Source organism: Globicephala melas, chromosome 1 (assembly GCF_963455315.2).
Source record: "Globicephala melas chromosome 1, mGloMel1.2, whole genome shotgun sequence".
NCBI lineage: Eukaryota > Metazoa > Chordata > Mammalia > Artiodactyla > Delphinidae > Globicephala > Globicephala melas.
The window spans coordinates 187527331-187540732 of record NC_083314.1 but is presented as its reverse complement, the minus strand read 5'-3'; the positions used below and the strand labels follow the sequence as shown (position 1 = coordinate 187540732).

The 13402-nt window shown below is 61.3% G+C and overlaps 1 protein-coding gene across 1 annotated transcript; it reads right to left on the bottom strand.

Annotated features, from left to right (window-relative positions):
- Positions 1-455: 455 nt before the first annotated feature.
- Positions 456-13374, bottom strand: SDF4 (stromal cell derived factor 4). The gene is made up of 7 exons (XM_030881944.2): positions 13228-13374; positions 9814-10166; positions 6928-7064; positions 6333-6446; positions 2019-2177; positions 1640-1815; positions 456-989 (listed from the first exon to the last, which is right to left on the bottom strand). The coding sequence occupies exons 2-7, from the start codon at positions 10116-10118 to the stop codon at positions 813-815; spliced, it is 1068 nt and encodes a 355-aa protein (XP_030737804.1). The 5' UTR covers positions 10119-10166; positions 13228-13374; the 3' UTR covers positions 456-812.
- Positions 13375-13402: the final 28 nt, after the last annotated feature.

Here is a 13402-nt window from a genome sequence, read left to right as displayed (position 1 = left end):
AGAGGCTCCTGACTCCCCAGGTCGCCCCTCCCCGCCCCCCCCCGCCCCAGGCCAGGACTCTGGGTGGCTCTTGGGGACTCCCCCAGTTCTCTGCCCCCAGCCCCGCGCCCTGGGGGCCCAGGGCTCGTCCTCAGAGCCCCCTCCACCCCAAACTCCCATTTCCTCCCAGCCCGTCCCAGGTGGCCTCACCCAAGCCTGGACTCCAGCTCCTGACTTTAAATCTGCAGCCCAGATCCCCAACTCCCGCCCTGCAGACGGCCCCTCCCTGTCCCCCACCAGGACACCGTCCCGCCTGGCGGCCCCGTGTCATCCTCCCCCGTGTCGCAGGTGACCACCGGCGCTAGCAAGCCCCTGCTCTAACCAAACCGCCCACCGCAAAGCTTCAAGTGGAAGCCGCCTGGCCACAGACATCCGAAGTCGTCTACGTGTTTTTTTTCCCACCAAAAAAATGAAGCTGGGAGAAAAAGGAAACTATATTTCAAAGTAAATTAATGTGATTCCTGTCACCAGTATTAGCGTTTCCTCGGAGACTGAACGCCACAGGGCCGGCGGCTCTCACGGCCCCTTCCCGACCCCCCAGCCGCCGGCTGCTGGTTTCCAGCAAAGCCTTCATCTTTCAGTTTTCAAGGAAACGGCGGGAGCTGCGTATTTCCCACGGTGTGGCCAGCCCGCAGGCCCTGATGTGGCCGGTGCCTCTGGCAGAAGGGCTCCAGTTCTCGGAAGCGAGCAGCAGTGGGCGCGCGGGAATCGCGGGAATCGCGGGAATCGAGGCGCCGCCGGGGGGACGGGGCGGGGCGGGGCGGCGCGGCGGCTCAGAACTCCTCGTGCACGCTGCGGGCGTAGTCCACCAGCTTGCTGCCCGTGAAGAACTCGCTGTACTTGAGCACCTCCTCGGGCTCCAGGCAGTGGTTCTGGTTCTCGTCGGCAACGGCGATCATCTGCTTGGCCTCGTTGAGGGCGCTGAACTCGTTCATGGGGTCCATGTAGTCCTGCAAGGGCCCCGGCTCAGCCCCGCCACAGCCCACGCCGCCCCAGGCCAGAGGCATCTCCTCACGTTCAGCCCGCATCCGGCCACGCAGCCGAGACCCCCCGCCCGGAGGACGCCCCATGCAGGCTGGCACCCCTGCCTCAGCGGGGCTGTGACACCACAACCAGCTCCAGGAGGTGAGGTCTTGCTGGAAATACTCCGTGAGCTAGTGGGACAGAAGCTGCGGGGCAGGGAGGTGGGAATGTTCTAGAACGTTCTGGAAGGTGGGTGCCAGGCCGGAAGTGGCTCAGGGACAGGCAGCCTGCACCGGCATGGGTAGCTCCACGCCCACGGAAGGGCAGGACAGGGGGAAGGCTGGCCCTGGAGCGGGGCACACGCACACGGACCGGCTTGGCCGCCGGGGCGGCAGTGCTGAGGGGAAGGAGCTCCTGAACCGGGGGTCCCGCCGCTATCAGCAGGGATCAGAGAGCTCCGGCTAAAATGAAATGACTCATGCAGCAATGGGGAAAAACAAGCCCCACGCAGCACCTACACGCGACACCAGTGAAGACACTCCCGAGGCAGGAAGCGGGTCCAGCGGCGCGCAGCCTTCCCGCCCCAGCGTCCGGCCAGGCCGACCCCGCTGCCCGGAGCAGCGGGCCCCACACCCACCTCCAGCTCCGCCGCGGTCACGATCCCGTCGCGGTTGGCATCGATCAGCTCCTCGAACTCTCTCTTCCTGTCTCGCACCCAGCCGTCGTCCACGTCCTGGCCCTGCTGGTTCTCCACGGTGCCCACGGGCAGAGAGATGAACTCGGACAGCGAGAGCTTCTTGTCACCATCCTGGTCTGCGGGACACGGGGGCAGACGTCAAGACTCCAGCGGGCGCGGGACCACTGAGGCCACTCCGGAGAAAACTCAACTGACGGGGCTTTGCTGCCAGGTTTTCAGTTTGTGTGGTTTCGGCCTGACCCCAAACAGCGGCCGTACAGCCCCCGCGGGCCACCCAGCCCAGGACCGGCCCGTGCTGACCTCCGCGGCTGGGCCTCACCCAGGTCCCGGATGATCTCCTTGACCATGAACTGCAGCATGCCGCGGCTGTGCTCAGGGTGCAGGAACGACAGGAACTCGCTCTCCGTCAGCAGCAGGTCCGGGGGCGGGTTGTCCGCCTGATACCAGCGGTCTTTGAGGTTCTCCAGGACTTCCTGTGCTGAGAGAGAGAGGCGCATCCGTGAGGACCCACGCACACGGGACCCCTGCACGCATCCAGAAAGTTCCGAGACACGCAGCCCGAGTGCAGGGGGGGCCAGCTCAGGATGTGGTGGCACGCGGGGCCAAGGGCCTGGCCCTCGGAGGGGTCCTCAGCCCCCTGGGGCGCAGATACACAGACGCCCCAAGATGCAGGTGCAGACCCTCAACCGAAACAGACCCCCCCCCACCCCGGACACAGACCCCCTTAGACACAGCCCCGCCCCCGCTCGTTCCCGGGAAGCGGGCCGCCGGCTCTGTGGGAACAAAGGCACGACTCGCTTCCCTTCCGTCTCCGCCCGTGCACTGTCCCGGGCAGGGCTCTGAGGGAAAACAGTTTCCAGGTATGACTCACGCGTCCCCTGTGAGATCCCCGCTACCCCTGCCACTGTGGGAAGGCCCGGCGAGGGGCCCTGGGGCCGGTGGTCGGTGACGGGCTGGGTGTCCAGCCAGGGAGCGGGGAGAAGCCGGCGCAGCATCCGCACCCTCACCCGGGGCCCAACTCCAGCTTCCGGCTGGGAACAGGGACGCCGGGCCCGGCCCGGTCGCGACGGGGAGAACCCCACACAACGCCTGTGGCCTCACACCTCGTGCCTTCTGACAGAAGGACAGAAGAGCCGTGGCAACTACAGGATCGCCCACTGCCTACCTGCCCGGCCACGGGGACAGGAGTGGTGGGACGGGCATGGGCTTGCCTTGCCGTGTCTACCCAGAGCCTGCGAACGCGACCTGATCTGGGAAAAAGGTCTTGGCAGGTGAAATTAGTAAAGGTTCTTGAGACGAGACCACCTGGGATTCAGGTGGGCCCTAAGCCCCGGTGTCCTTGTGTAAGAGGAGATGAGATTGGAGAGCAGTGGCCACAAGCAGGGACGCTGGCAGCACCAGAAGCTGGAGGCGGCCTGGAGGGACCCCGTCTGCAGCACAGGGGACGGCGGCCCCGGGGGGCCACGTGAGCTCAGCCCCCCCCCCACGCTCTCCCTCCTCTGGGACCCTCGACAGCCGCTTTTCATTTCTGATCCCCCAGAGCTGCTCATCCCCCTCCCCCCCCCCGACTCATGAACACACGGGAGTGAGGTGAGGGCTGGGCGGATGGAGATACCATGAGCTCTAGATCCAGGAAGAACACGTCCTGACCCCACACACACCCAAGGGAAAGGGCGCTGAGGACAGACAAGCAGGCACAGACGGCCAGCAGCTACCCAGGAGCCAGTGCTAAATGTCCAGTGCTGGCAGGAGGAGGACAGGGGCCCCCCGGACACCTCTAAAGGACACCTTCGGGGGACGGTCTGAACCCAGGACAAACAGTGGAAACACAAAATGGAGACAAACATAAATGGCCAACAACCATTTCAGGAAGAAAATAACATCCTATTTACAGGCTTTAAAAAACAGCAGAGGGGCTTCCCTGGTGGCACAGTGGTGAAGAATCCGCCTGCCAATGCAGAGGACACGGGTTCGAGCCCAGGTCCGGGGAGATCCCAAGTGTCGCGGAGCAGCTAAGCCCGTGCACCACAACTACTGAGCCTGCGCTCTAAAGCCCGCGAGCCACAACTACTGAGCGCACGTGCCACAACTACTGAAGCCGCACGCCTAGAGCCCATGCTCCGCAACAAGAGAAGCCACTGCAATGGGAAGCCCGCGCACCACAACGAAGAGTAGCCCCCGCTCGCGGCAACTAGAGAAAGCCCGTGCGTAGCAATGAAGACCCAACGCAGCCAAAAATAATAAATTAAATAAATAAAAACCAGCAGAACCAAAATCCTGGGTGACACCACACAAACTAGGAAGGAGGCCTCTATACTGCCCAGAACAGAGTAAAATGGTCTTGACTTAGACGGTCAATGACGGACTGAGAAGAAAAAAGTTAAGCTGTAAGATACAAAACCCCTGCCCACAATGGGCAGCCCCCATGGGCACACCTGGAAAGCTGGGTGCCCCATTCACACCTGTCAGGCCACCAGATAGGGTCATGTGACTGCTGAGAAAAGGAAAGTGGGGTCTCTAAATCCCACACTAGCAGAGAGAAAGATGAAAGGAAAAAAAAGAAATATCAATAGAAACAGAAATGAGCTTAACCCATCTATTACCAAGAAATTCAGGCTGGCTCACGATATAAAGCTAACGTCTACGCAGCCCACAAAAAACAGAACGCTTTGGAAAAACCAAGCCTCAAGGGCGGTTCACAGGTGAATTCTACCAAACATGTGCGAAGGGGGCCATACCAAGCTCCACAATCTCTTCCAGAGGAGAGAGACAGAGTGAACACTTCCTAACTCGTCCTCTGAGTCCTAACACTAAAAGCAGAAAGGACACAAGAAAACTACAGACTGATGTCTCGCATGAACGTAGACACAAAAACATTCAACAAAATATTAGCAGGGGCTTCCCTGGCTGCGCAGTGGTTGAGAGTCCGCCTGCCGATGCAGGGGACACGGGTTCGTGTCCTGGCCGCTGAGCCTGCGCGTCTGGAGCCTGTGCTCCACAACGGGAGAGGCCACAGCAGTGAGAGGCCCGCGTACCACCACCACCACCACCACCACCACCACCACCACCACAACAAAAAAAACAAAAAAAAACATATATATACATTAGCAGATCAAATCCAACAACATACAAAAACAATTACACGTTACAACCAAGTGGGATTTATCCCACGTAGGCAAGGTTGGTTCAACGTCTGAAATTCAACTGATATTCACATCAACAGGCTAATGAAAAGAAATCACGTGGTCGTATCAATAGATGCAAAAAAGCATCTGACAAAATCCAACACCCATTCATGACGAAAACTCTCAGCACGCTAGGAACAGAGGGGACTCGTCCCCTTGATATAGAATACCCACTAAAAACCCACTGCTAAGATCATAGTGGCGAGAAAGCCGAAGCTTTTCCACCAAACTCAGATGAAAGCAAGGATGGCCCTTCTCACCACTGCTCTTCAACATCGCACGGGAAGTCCAGCTGCTGCACTAAGACAAGAAAAGGAATGAAAGAGACACTGATTGGGAAGAGGAAATAAACCGTTTTTGTTCAACGATGTCACGACCGCCTACGTAGAAAACCCGAAAGAATCGACAAGAAACTCCTGGAGCCACTCAGCAAGCACAGCAAGGCTACAGGAGGGAAGGCTGCCATACAGAAGCCAATGGCTTCCCTGCACCACAGCAGGGAACAAGCGAAATTCGGAACTAAAAACTAAAGAGCACACACAGAAACAAGGCGCAGAGCGCAACCTGATGGCAGACGAGAGTCCAGTGCCAAAAACACCAACCCTGACAGAGAACCGTGGCGCCCACAGCACGTCTACACACATAACAGTAACGAACATCCCTGGACCAAAGAACACAGCGCCAGCCGTCACAAAGCAGACGCGGGAAGGGCCACAGACACCAGCAGGAGGCCATGACGCAACCCTGACGGCCAGGTGCACGTGAGACAAGCAGGGTAGCATCACAGGCACAGAGACGTCCCAGTAAAAATCCGGCACTCACGTGTCCATCAAGAGAAAACGACACACTGGATGACAATGGCAGGGACGACCTGCCCAGTAGAGACCGAACAGGAGAACACAGGAAGCACACGGCGCTCTGACAAAGCCCCCAACAAGCTGAACTCGACACCCGGCTGCGAACGAACCCCCGGGAGGGACGGGATGGCACAGAGCTGGAGACAGTAACCAGTGAAGGTCACGAGAACTCTTCAGTGGTGCTTCAGAACTCAGCTAAAAGGCGTCAAATTTTGTACCAGGGAGACGGGTTTTTAAAGGAACGTCTCTGAAAAGCTAAGGGGAGAGCCGGCTGGGACTGCGGCCTCCAGGCACCGCAGGCAGGAGCCCCCCCGGCCTTGCCGACTCCTGGGGTCGGACCTCATCTGGCACTGAGGACCTGTCCCAGCCGAGACCCGCTTCCGGTGCTTCCGCCACCTCCTCCCCGGAGCTCAAGCCCACCTGAGGCCGCCGGCTGCACCTACCCACCCAAGGCACCTGGGGGATCCTGGGGGCTCTGCCTAGTGGCCCCGTGGGAGCACTCGGCTGTGGCCACACCCGCCTCGCCCCCTTCCCTCCCGGCATCTGTGCTGTCACGCGCGCCACGCTGGCCACGGGAGGCCGAGCCCTTACTCTCTTCGTCGATGTTCAGGTCCCACTTATTCTTTATCTTATCAGCAACTTCTCTCTCATCATGGCCTTTGCTTGCCAAAAACTTCACCTTGTACTCATCCCATGACACATGGCCTGAAAGAGCAAGACAGCTTGTTAGAAGGTTTAACAACGAACGCTTTTTTTTTTTTTTTTGCCCGCGCCGTGGGGCACGTGGGATCTTAGTTCCCCGACCAGGGATCGAACCCGAGCCCCTCGCATTGGAAGTGAGGAGTCTTAACCACTGGACCGCCAGGGGCGTCCCAACACTGAACGTTTTAAAAAGATGTATCTAGTTACTTTAAGCCATCAATCCAAGATCCTGGTGCTAAGGGCATCTGTAGAGGCAGGGACAGCAAAACACGGTTCCAAGCTTCTCGACAGAGCCTAGCCCCGTGGTCCCCGCCTGCACGGCAAGCTGGCGTCTGTCTCCCTGGCAGCACCTGCAGACCCCTCCTGCCTCTCACCTCCTCGTTCCTGGGCCCTCGGCCTGGAGCCCCGCCCCCGCACACACCTCCAGGCACCGCCCTCCGCCAGCAGCCTCAGGCCACCAGGGTCAGGGCGAGGTTGGCTGTACCGTCACCGTCGGGGTCCACGGCTCGGAAGTGCGCCTTGCTCTCCGTGATGGCCTCCTGGAAGTGCTCGGCCGTCTTCTCCATGATCCAGCGCTGCATCTCCTTGGCACTGATCCTTCTGTCGGTGTTCAAATCCACCCTGCAGGCCCACGAGACGTGTCAGGCGAGGCCTCCAGCACCCCGACAGACGGGTGTACGGACAGAAGGATGGCCACAGGCGTTCTGCAGCAGCCACAAAACCACCACGAACAGCAACACATCCCACCCAACGGTGACGCAGGAGAAGTCGGGGGGATGTGGGGGACACAGTGGGGGAATCAGGGAGGACGCTGGGCAGTGTCACTACCCCATCCGTTTCGGGACCACAGCGAGGGGAACAAGTCTCCCCCCTGCCGCAGGACGGGGTCCACAGACCCACACACCTGGGACTCACGAGGAGTCCCTGGTAACAGGGCTGGAGCTCAGACACTGGAGCACAGTCGTGTCTACTCGCACAAACACAGCCAGCGAGACAAAGAAACAGCTGTAGGTGCAAGTGTGCCGGCAGCTGTACACTCTGCACACACTCACGTGCATATGTGGGTGTGTGCATGGCTAGTGCACACCAGTGGACGTGGGTCAGAACACATGTGTATGCACGGGCTGGCGCACACACACATAGGAAAGGACTACAGGCAAGGACACCCCAGCAGCAACGCCCACACCCGCTGCCAGGTCCTCGTTTCTAAATCCCACTCTCCCATGAAACAAACCAGCGCTCCCCGGAGAACTGGGTGATTCTAGGGCTGAGGCGGGAACACAACAAGATGAAGGGAAGCTGGCGTGGCTGGCAGTGCAAGAAAGGAAGGAAGTGCTCACAAGGGGCGGGGGGTGGGAGGGGTGGGCAACGACAAGGTCCTGGCGGCCAAGGCTGGAACGAGGTGGGCAGCCAAACCGACAGCGCGGAGCTGCATCCCCACCAAAGTGCAGACGACACCCACACGTCCATCCTCCTTACGGGAGTCCAGACCACACGGTGGGTCTTCCCCAGAGCTTCGCTCCCACCCCCGGGAGGGTGGGCTGCCCCTCTGAGTGGCTGCCAGAGAGACGGGAGGACAGGACAAGGAGCGACACTCCTTGGCAGATCCCCCCTGAGCCAGGTGACCAGGCCGACAGCCCCCGTGATGTCGTGCGGACGTCAGGTGCCCTGATGTGATGTCACGAGAGTGCCACCTCACCTCTGGGGTCTTCTTTCCATAAACCACAACCCCTGTCTAACCAGAAGAAAACACAGCAGACAGAGCCCAAATCAGGGACACGCTACAAAACACCTGAGTGGTCCTCCCCAAAACCGTCAAGGTCACGAAAAAGTAGCCTCCCAGATGGGACCCCGGGCAGAACGAGGACCCTGGGGCAGCGCGTGACCTGCAGCCTGGAGCGCGGGGGACAGTAACGGAGCACCGTCGTGTCCTAGTTTCCACAGTGTGCCTCGGTCTGCATCTTTCTGTAAACCTAAAACCACTCCAGAATAAAAACCTCACTTGAGAGGTGCTACGCAACCTAGGTCTTGAGGCTACGTGTTTGATCTGCCCCGGGCAGGGTGCAGGGGAGGCAACAGCAGCTGCAGGGGGCCCCACAGGGCCCACGGTGGCACCTCCAAGTGGGACGGCTCTGGGGGGGGTCCGACTGAGAAGGTGAACACGGGCTAGACGCTCCCCGATGACAAACCTGTTAGACACGGGACGTATAAGGAAGACACGTGACATGGGCGGATGCAGCCGCGCAGCTGCAACGGCCCCAGGAGCCCGGTTTTCTGCGTTTCCCGGTGATCTGCTCTCTGCACCTGAACCCCACTCCCACTCCCAGAGCAGCTGCGAGGGAGGCTCTGTCGCCACTCCTCCCCACTCCGGGGGTCCCCTCGGCCTGGTGCACGCGGCTGCCCTGCTGATCCCTGGAAGAAGCCACGTGCCCTGTGGCCCCGCTCACAGCTTCCTTCCCGGCTTCACGAGACAGTGAGGTCTGGGCGCCGGACAAGGTTTCGGTCACTTCAGCCGCTGACAACGATCAGTTCCTCAAACTGAAGAGGGCACATCCAGGGGGCCAGGCGGCAGGCTAGGCGCCTCGGGGGGCCGCCGCCCCGCCCCTGGTCCCCCACTTCACCAACGGGGATGCTGCCAGAGCTGGTCCCCCGGCCGCGTGACCCCTGTGTGCATGCACAGCCCCCCACGAGAGAGTCAGTCTCCTTTCTGGAACCAAGAGCCACCCATCGTGCATCCTGGCACACGACCCTGGCGGCCACCGTATCGCCAGTACCGAGCCTGAGACCTGCCAGGCCGGCGCTGAGGCAGAGCCCCGGGCCAGCCCACGGCCCGCGGGCACCTAACCCACAATGCGTGCAGAGAGCAGACCCATCGGGCCGCCGGGCGTCCCCGGGCCAAACCCCTCCCCCCCCACCACCTGCCCCGTGGGCCCTGTCCGCCCATCACCTCAACCTGTCGTGGCTCCAGGCCAGCAGAACAGTACAGCCCCGTCCGCACACGCTCACTGGAGCGCTGATGGCGGCGCGGAGCCGACGGCCGACCGTGCCCGGCAGCAGCTCCGCGCCCACGGGCCCTGCCTCTAACTGGCACTGCGACCAGTCCCACGGGCAGCAGGGTGCTGGCGCCTCTGCCCCACGCAGCCCTCCCCACGCCCTCTGAGCCCCCGCCGGACACAGGGCGCAGCTCAGGGCTGCCGCCTCGCAGCTCCCACGCTGCCAACTTCCCAGGAGCTCGTGTTACAGCACCACCTCCACAGCACGTCACCGAGGGGGGCCTCGTCACCTCGGCGCCGCGCAGAGCCAGGACTGGACCAACAGGGAGGCCGAGGCCAGCCCCCCACGCCCCCCCACAGGCCCCAGCAGCACCTACTTGGAGAAGATGGCCATCAGCTTCCTCCGGCTCCTCCGGGGCTCCGCGTCCTGTTCAAAGCCGTCCGTGTCCTTGCCCAGGAAGACCTCCTGGTGGAAATCCCTGTTGAGGTGCCCATCCATCTCTAGCTTCACCCCGTTCAGGTGGTCCGGAGGCAGGATCTCGTTTTCCTCCCTGCTACCCACTCTCTCCCGAGCGGACGTGTGGTTGGCGGGCCGGGCGGACGCGTCCATCAGAAGGACAGCCCCCAGGAGCCAGAGGCAGCGAGGGGCCAGGCCACAGAGGGGAGCCTGCCTGGAGGTCATGGCTGCCGGGGTCTGCGCTGCAGGATGGCCTGCGAGTGTGGCCGGGAGCTGGGGAAGGGGGGTGGCAGGTGAGGAGGTGGTGATCACAGCCCGCCTACCACCCAGGGCAACGCGGGAGGCCCCACAGCCAGCACAGCTGCCTGCGGCCAGCAGCCTGAGGCTGCCCGGTCCCAGCCAGCACTTAATGGTCCACGAAGAGGGTGCAGAGCCATGAGATGATGGAGCCCCAGCAAACACTTCTCTAAAGAGACGTTTACTTTGTAACACGAAATAGAAGTCCTTGGTTTCCAGGACCTACGCTGGGCATCCTGTTTTCTCCTTCTTCCACTCCCCCCTCCAACTACGATGAGGTGGCCCTGCCTCAAGGTACGCCCTGCACCGCTAACCCTGCCCCTTCTCCAGGCCCACCGAGCTGCCCCCAGCACGGCTGTCCTTGGAGGCTGGCCCCAGAGTCACCGTAACTCACTCTCCAGATGCCGGCTCAGCGCTCACGAGCTCCGGGACCTTGACGAAGGCACCTGCCCGCCTCAGCTTCGGCCTCCCCCCCCCAAGGCTTTGTGAGGGCCTGGTGCCAGCGAAGCCCAAACCCACCGGGCAGGGCACCACCCCTCCCCCTCCCTACCTCCACGACCCTTGTGCACACACATGTACACACGTAAACGCAGCGTGTACACACACACACAGGCACACACACACAAGTGCACTCATGCACATACACGAATGCACACACATACACAGGCACGCATCCACATGTACGCCCACGTGTGCTCACACACACACAGACACAGGCATCCTTGCTCACGTTCACACACGAACACCGAGAAGGCCAGAGTACCCAGGAAGTCTGTGACCCTGGGCGTGCCCGGGCTTGGCGGTGAAGGAACAAGGCCACCCTCTGTCCACGTCAGGGACCCCAGGGCCACAGGCGCTCACACCCAGCACTCGGCCACCCGGCCTCTCCCACATCTGCTGCCCACCCCGGGCCGCCTGCCTTCCCGCCCCCACGGCTCCTCCTCCAGGCCCCCCCCCCCACTTCCCCACTGCGCTCCTCAGGACCTTCTTGCACTTAACGTGTTCCTCTTGGAGCTTGTCCACCCAGCAAACGCCTGCCGGCCCGCCCAGGTGCCGCGGAGGCCCCCCTCCAGCAGGCCTGACAGGGAGCAGCGGAGGGAAGCCCCCCAGGCCAGGGTGGTGTCCAAGGTGAGGCACAAGGGGTTCGAACCACGGTGCCCTCCATCAGGCCAAGCAGGCACCTGTGCTGGCTGGCAGCGCAGCCCAAGGCCAGGGCCACAGGCCCTCCCCGGCTGGCAGACGCCACCGCTTGCTTCTCTGATGCCTCTTCTGTACCCTGCGCGCTCCTGACCAACGCCTCCCCTGGCACGGGGACACCTCAGTCGGTCTGACAAGGACAGGGTAAAGGGACAAAGCAGGTGACTAAACAGTTAATCCCACTAAGGGCTCATCCATGAAGGAGAACGTGTGGGAGACCCCTGTAAGTTAATGATCACTCTAGAAAGCAGGTTTGCTTAACCACAAAACCGAGCCGGCTTGCTTAGCAACAAACCACGCAACATAAGCACAAGACATGCCCCGGGACGATAAAATGGGGGAATGAGACCCACATCCTGCCCGCTAAGGTCAGTAAGTTAATGGTTCCTAAGACACGCTCCTCTGCGCAAGCTAAAAACAAAAATATAAGGACAAGGTGGCGCTACACTGAAGCCTGAGATGATTTCCCATATTTTAGTATGTGTTACTGCCTTTCTGCTCATTTCCACTGCGCCATGACAGTCCCAGTTTGACCGCGTAGGGACAAGAAAACTCCCCCGCCCGACAAGGAGGAGGAACTGGTGATGGAAGGGTGACGTCTACTCAAGAATGAGGAAGAAGGTGGTCTTCTCCCCTGCCCACTTTCCTTCCGCTATAAAAACGTAGCTTAGTTCTCAGGGCAGAGCTCCCCGCCTGCCCGCTTGTATCTCTCACAGGCGTCCTACAGTAATAAACTCTTTCCTTACCTGTCACTCTGCTGCTCAGTGAATTTCTTCTGCGCCGAGACAGAAGACCCTTCGCTCTACTATCACCCGAGACGCGTTCCGTCGGTTTCAGGTCCTCTGGGCCCAGGCGCTATCTGGACCCCTGGACGAGATCCTGCTCTCCCAGCTCAGCTGGCTCATTCCTTGGAGGCGCAACTCTCACGGAAGGGCCGCCTTACGTCCCTCCTTCCGTGTCTGTGAGGGCCTGCACCCTCCCCACACCCACGAGAACCCACCAGCTGTGCTCTCTGCGTGGTCACCGTCCCCTGAACCACATTTACTGGAACTTCCACTTGTCCCTCTCTGAGGGCACCGCCCCAGCACCCATCACACTGTCCACACAGCAGGCCTTTCTGCTCTGCCACGATGCATATATTCCCCAAGCCCACGAGCAAACCAAGACAACTTCCTCCTGGCCTTAACGCCACTCTGCTGACTGGTGGCCATAAACACCGAAAAGACTGGACTTTTCTGGGAAGAGCAGTCAATCCCACATTCTGCTTGATAGGCAGTACAGGGAATGTTATTTACATGATATTTTGCACAAAGAGTAACCCCCAAATAACCGTGTAGGCATCAGAAGGTCGGGCACTTCCTCCCCTCCATGCACAACGTTTCTGTACCGTGGTGAGCACAGGAGTCAGCCGCTCACTTCCCGCCCCAGGGGAAGAGATTTCAGAGCAGGGTCAGCCCCACTGACTGGGGGACCCATCCCGGACTCCTGGACAGCCCTGGTGCCCGCTCTGGTGAAACTAGTAAGAACAGCGTCGTTAAAACGCAAACACTTTTTCTAAACGCTCCGTCCTCGGCTTCAGGAGTCGCACACGGCGTTGGCAACGACTTCCCCGGGCCGAGCCGGGTGGCCCGGGCCTCACCCGGACTTCGGACCCTCCCCACCCCCCGAACGGCGGGGCCGCGGCCGCCGACCCGGCTCCACCGACCCCCGACTCCGGCATCCGAGGGGCCGGGCCGGCAGTAGATGCCGGCCGCCCGAGGCCCCGTCGGCCTGCGGCGCGCCGCCTTCCCGCCGCCCCGAGGCCGGGAAGGGGCTGTCACGTCCTGGGACCCTCACTCACCGGCCTCCCTCGCCGCACCCAGGATCCACCGAGCGCGACCCGAGCGCCTGCGACGCCTCCAAAGGGCCACCTCTTAGGCCGCGGCCATCACTCTTCCGGGAAGAGGCGGGTCGCAGGGCGGTGCGACCTCCCCGCGCCGATGCCGGCGCCGCCATCTTTCCCCCGGGCGGAAGCG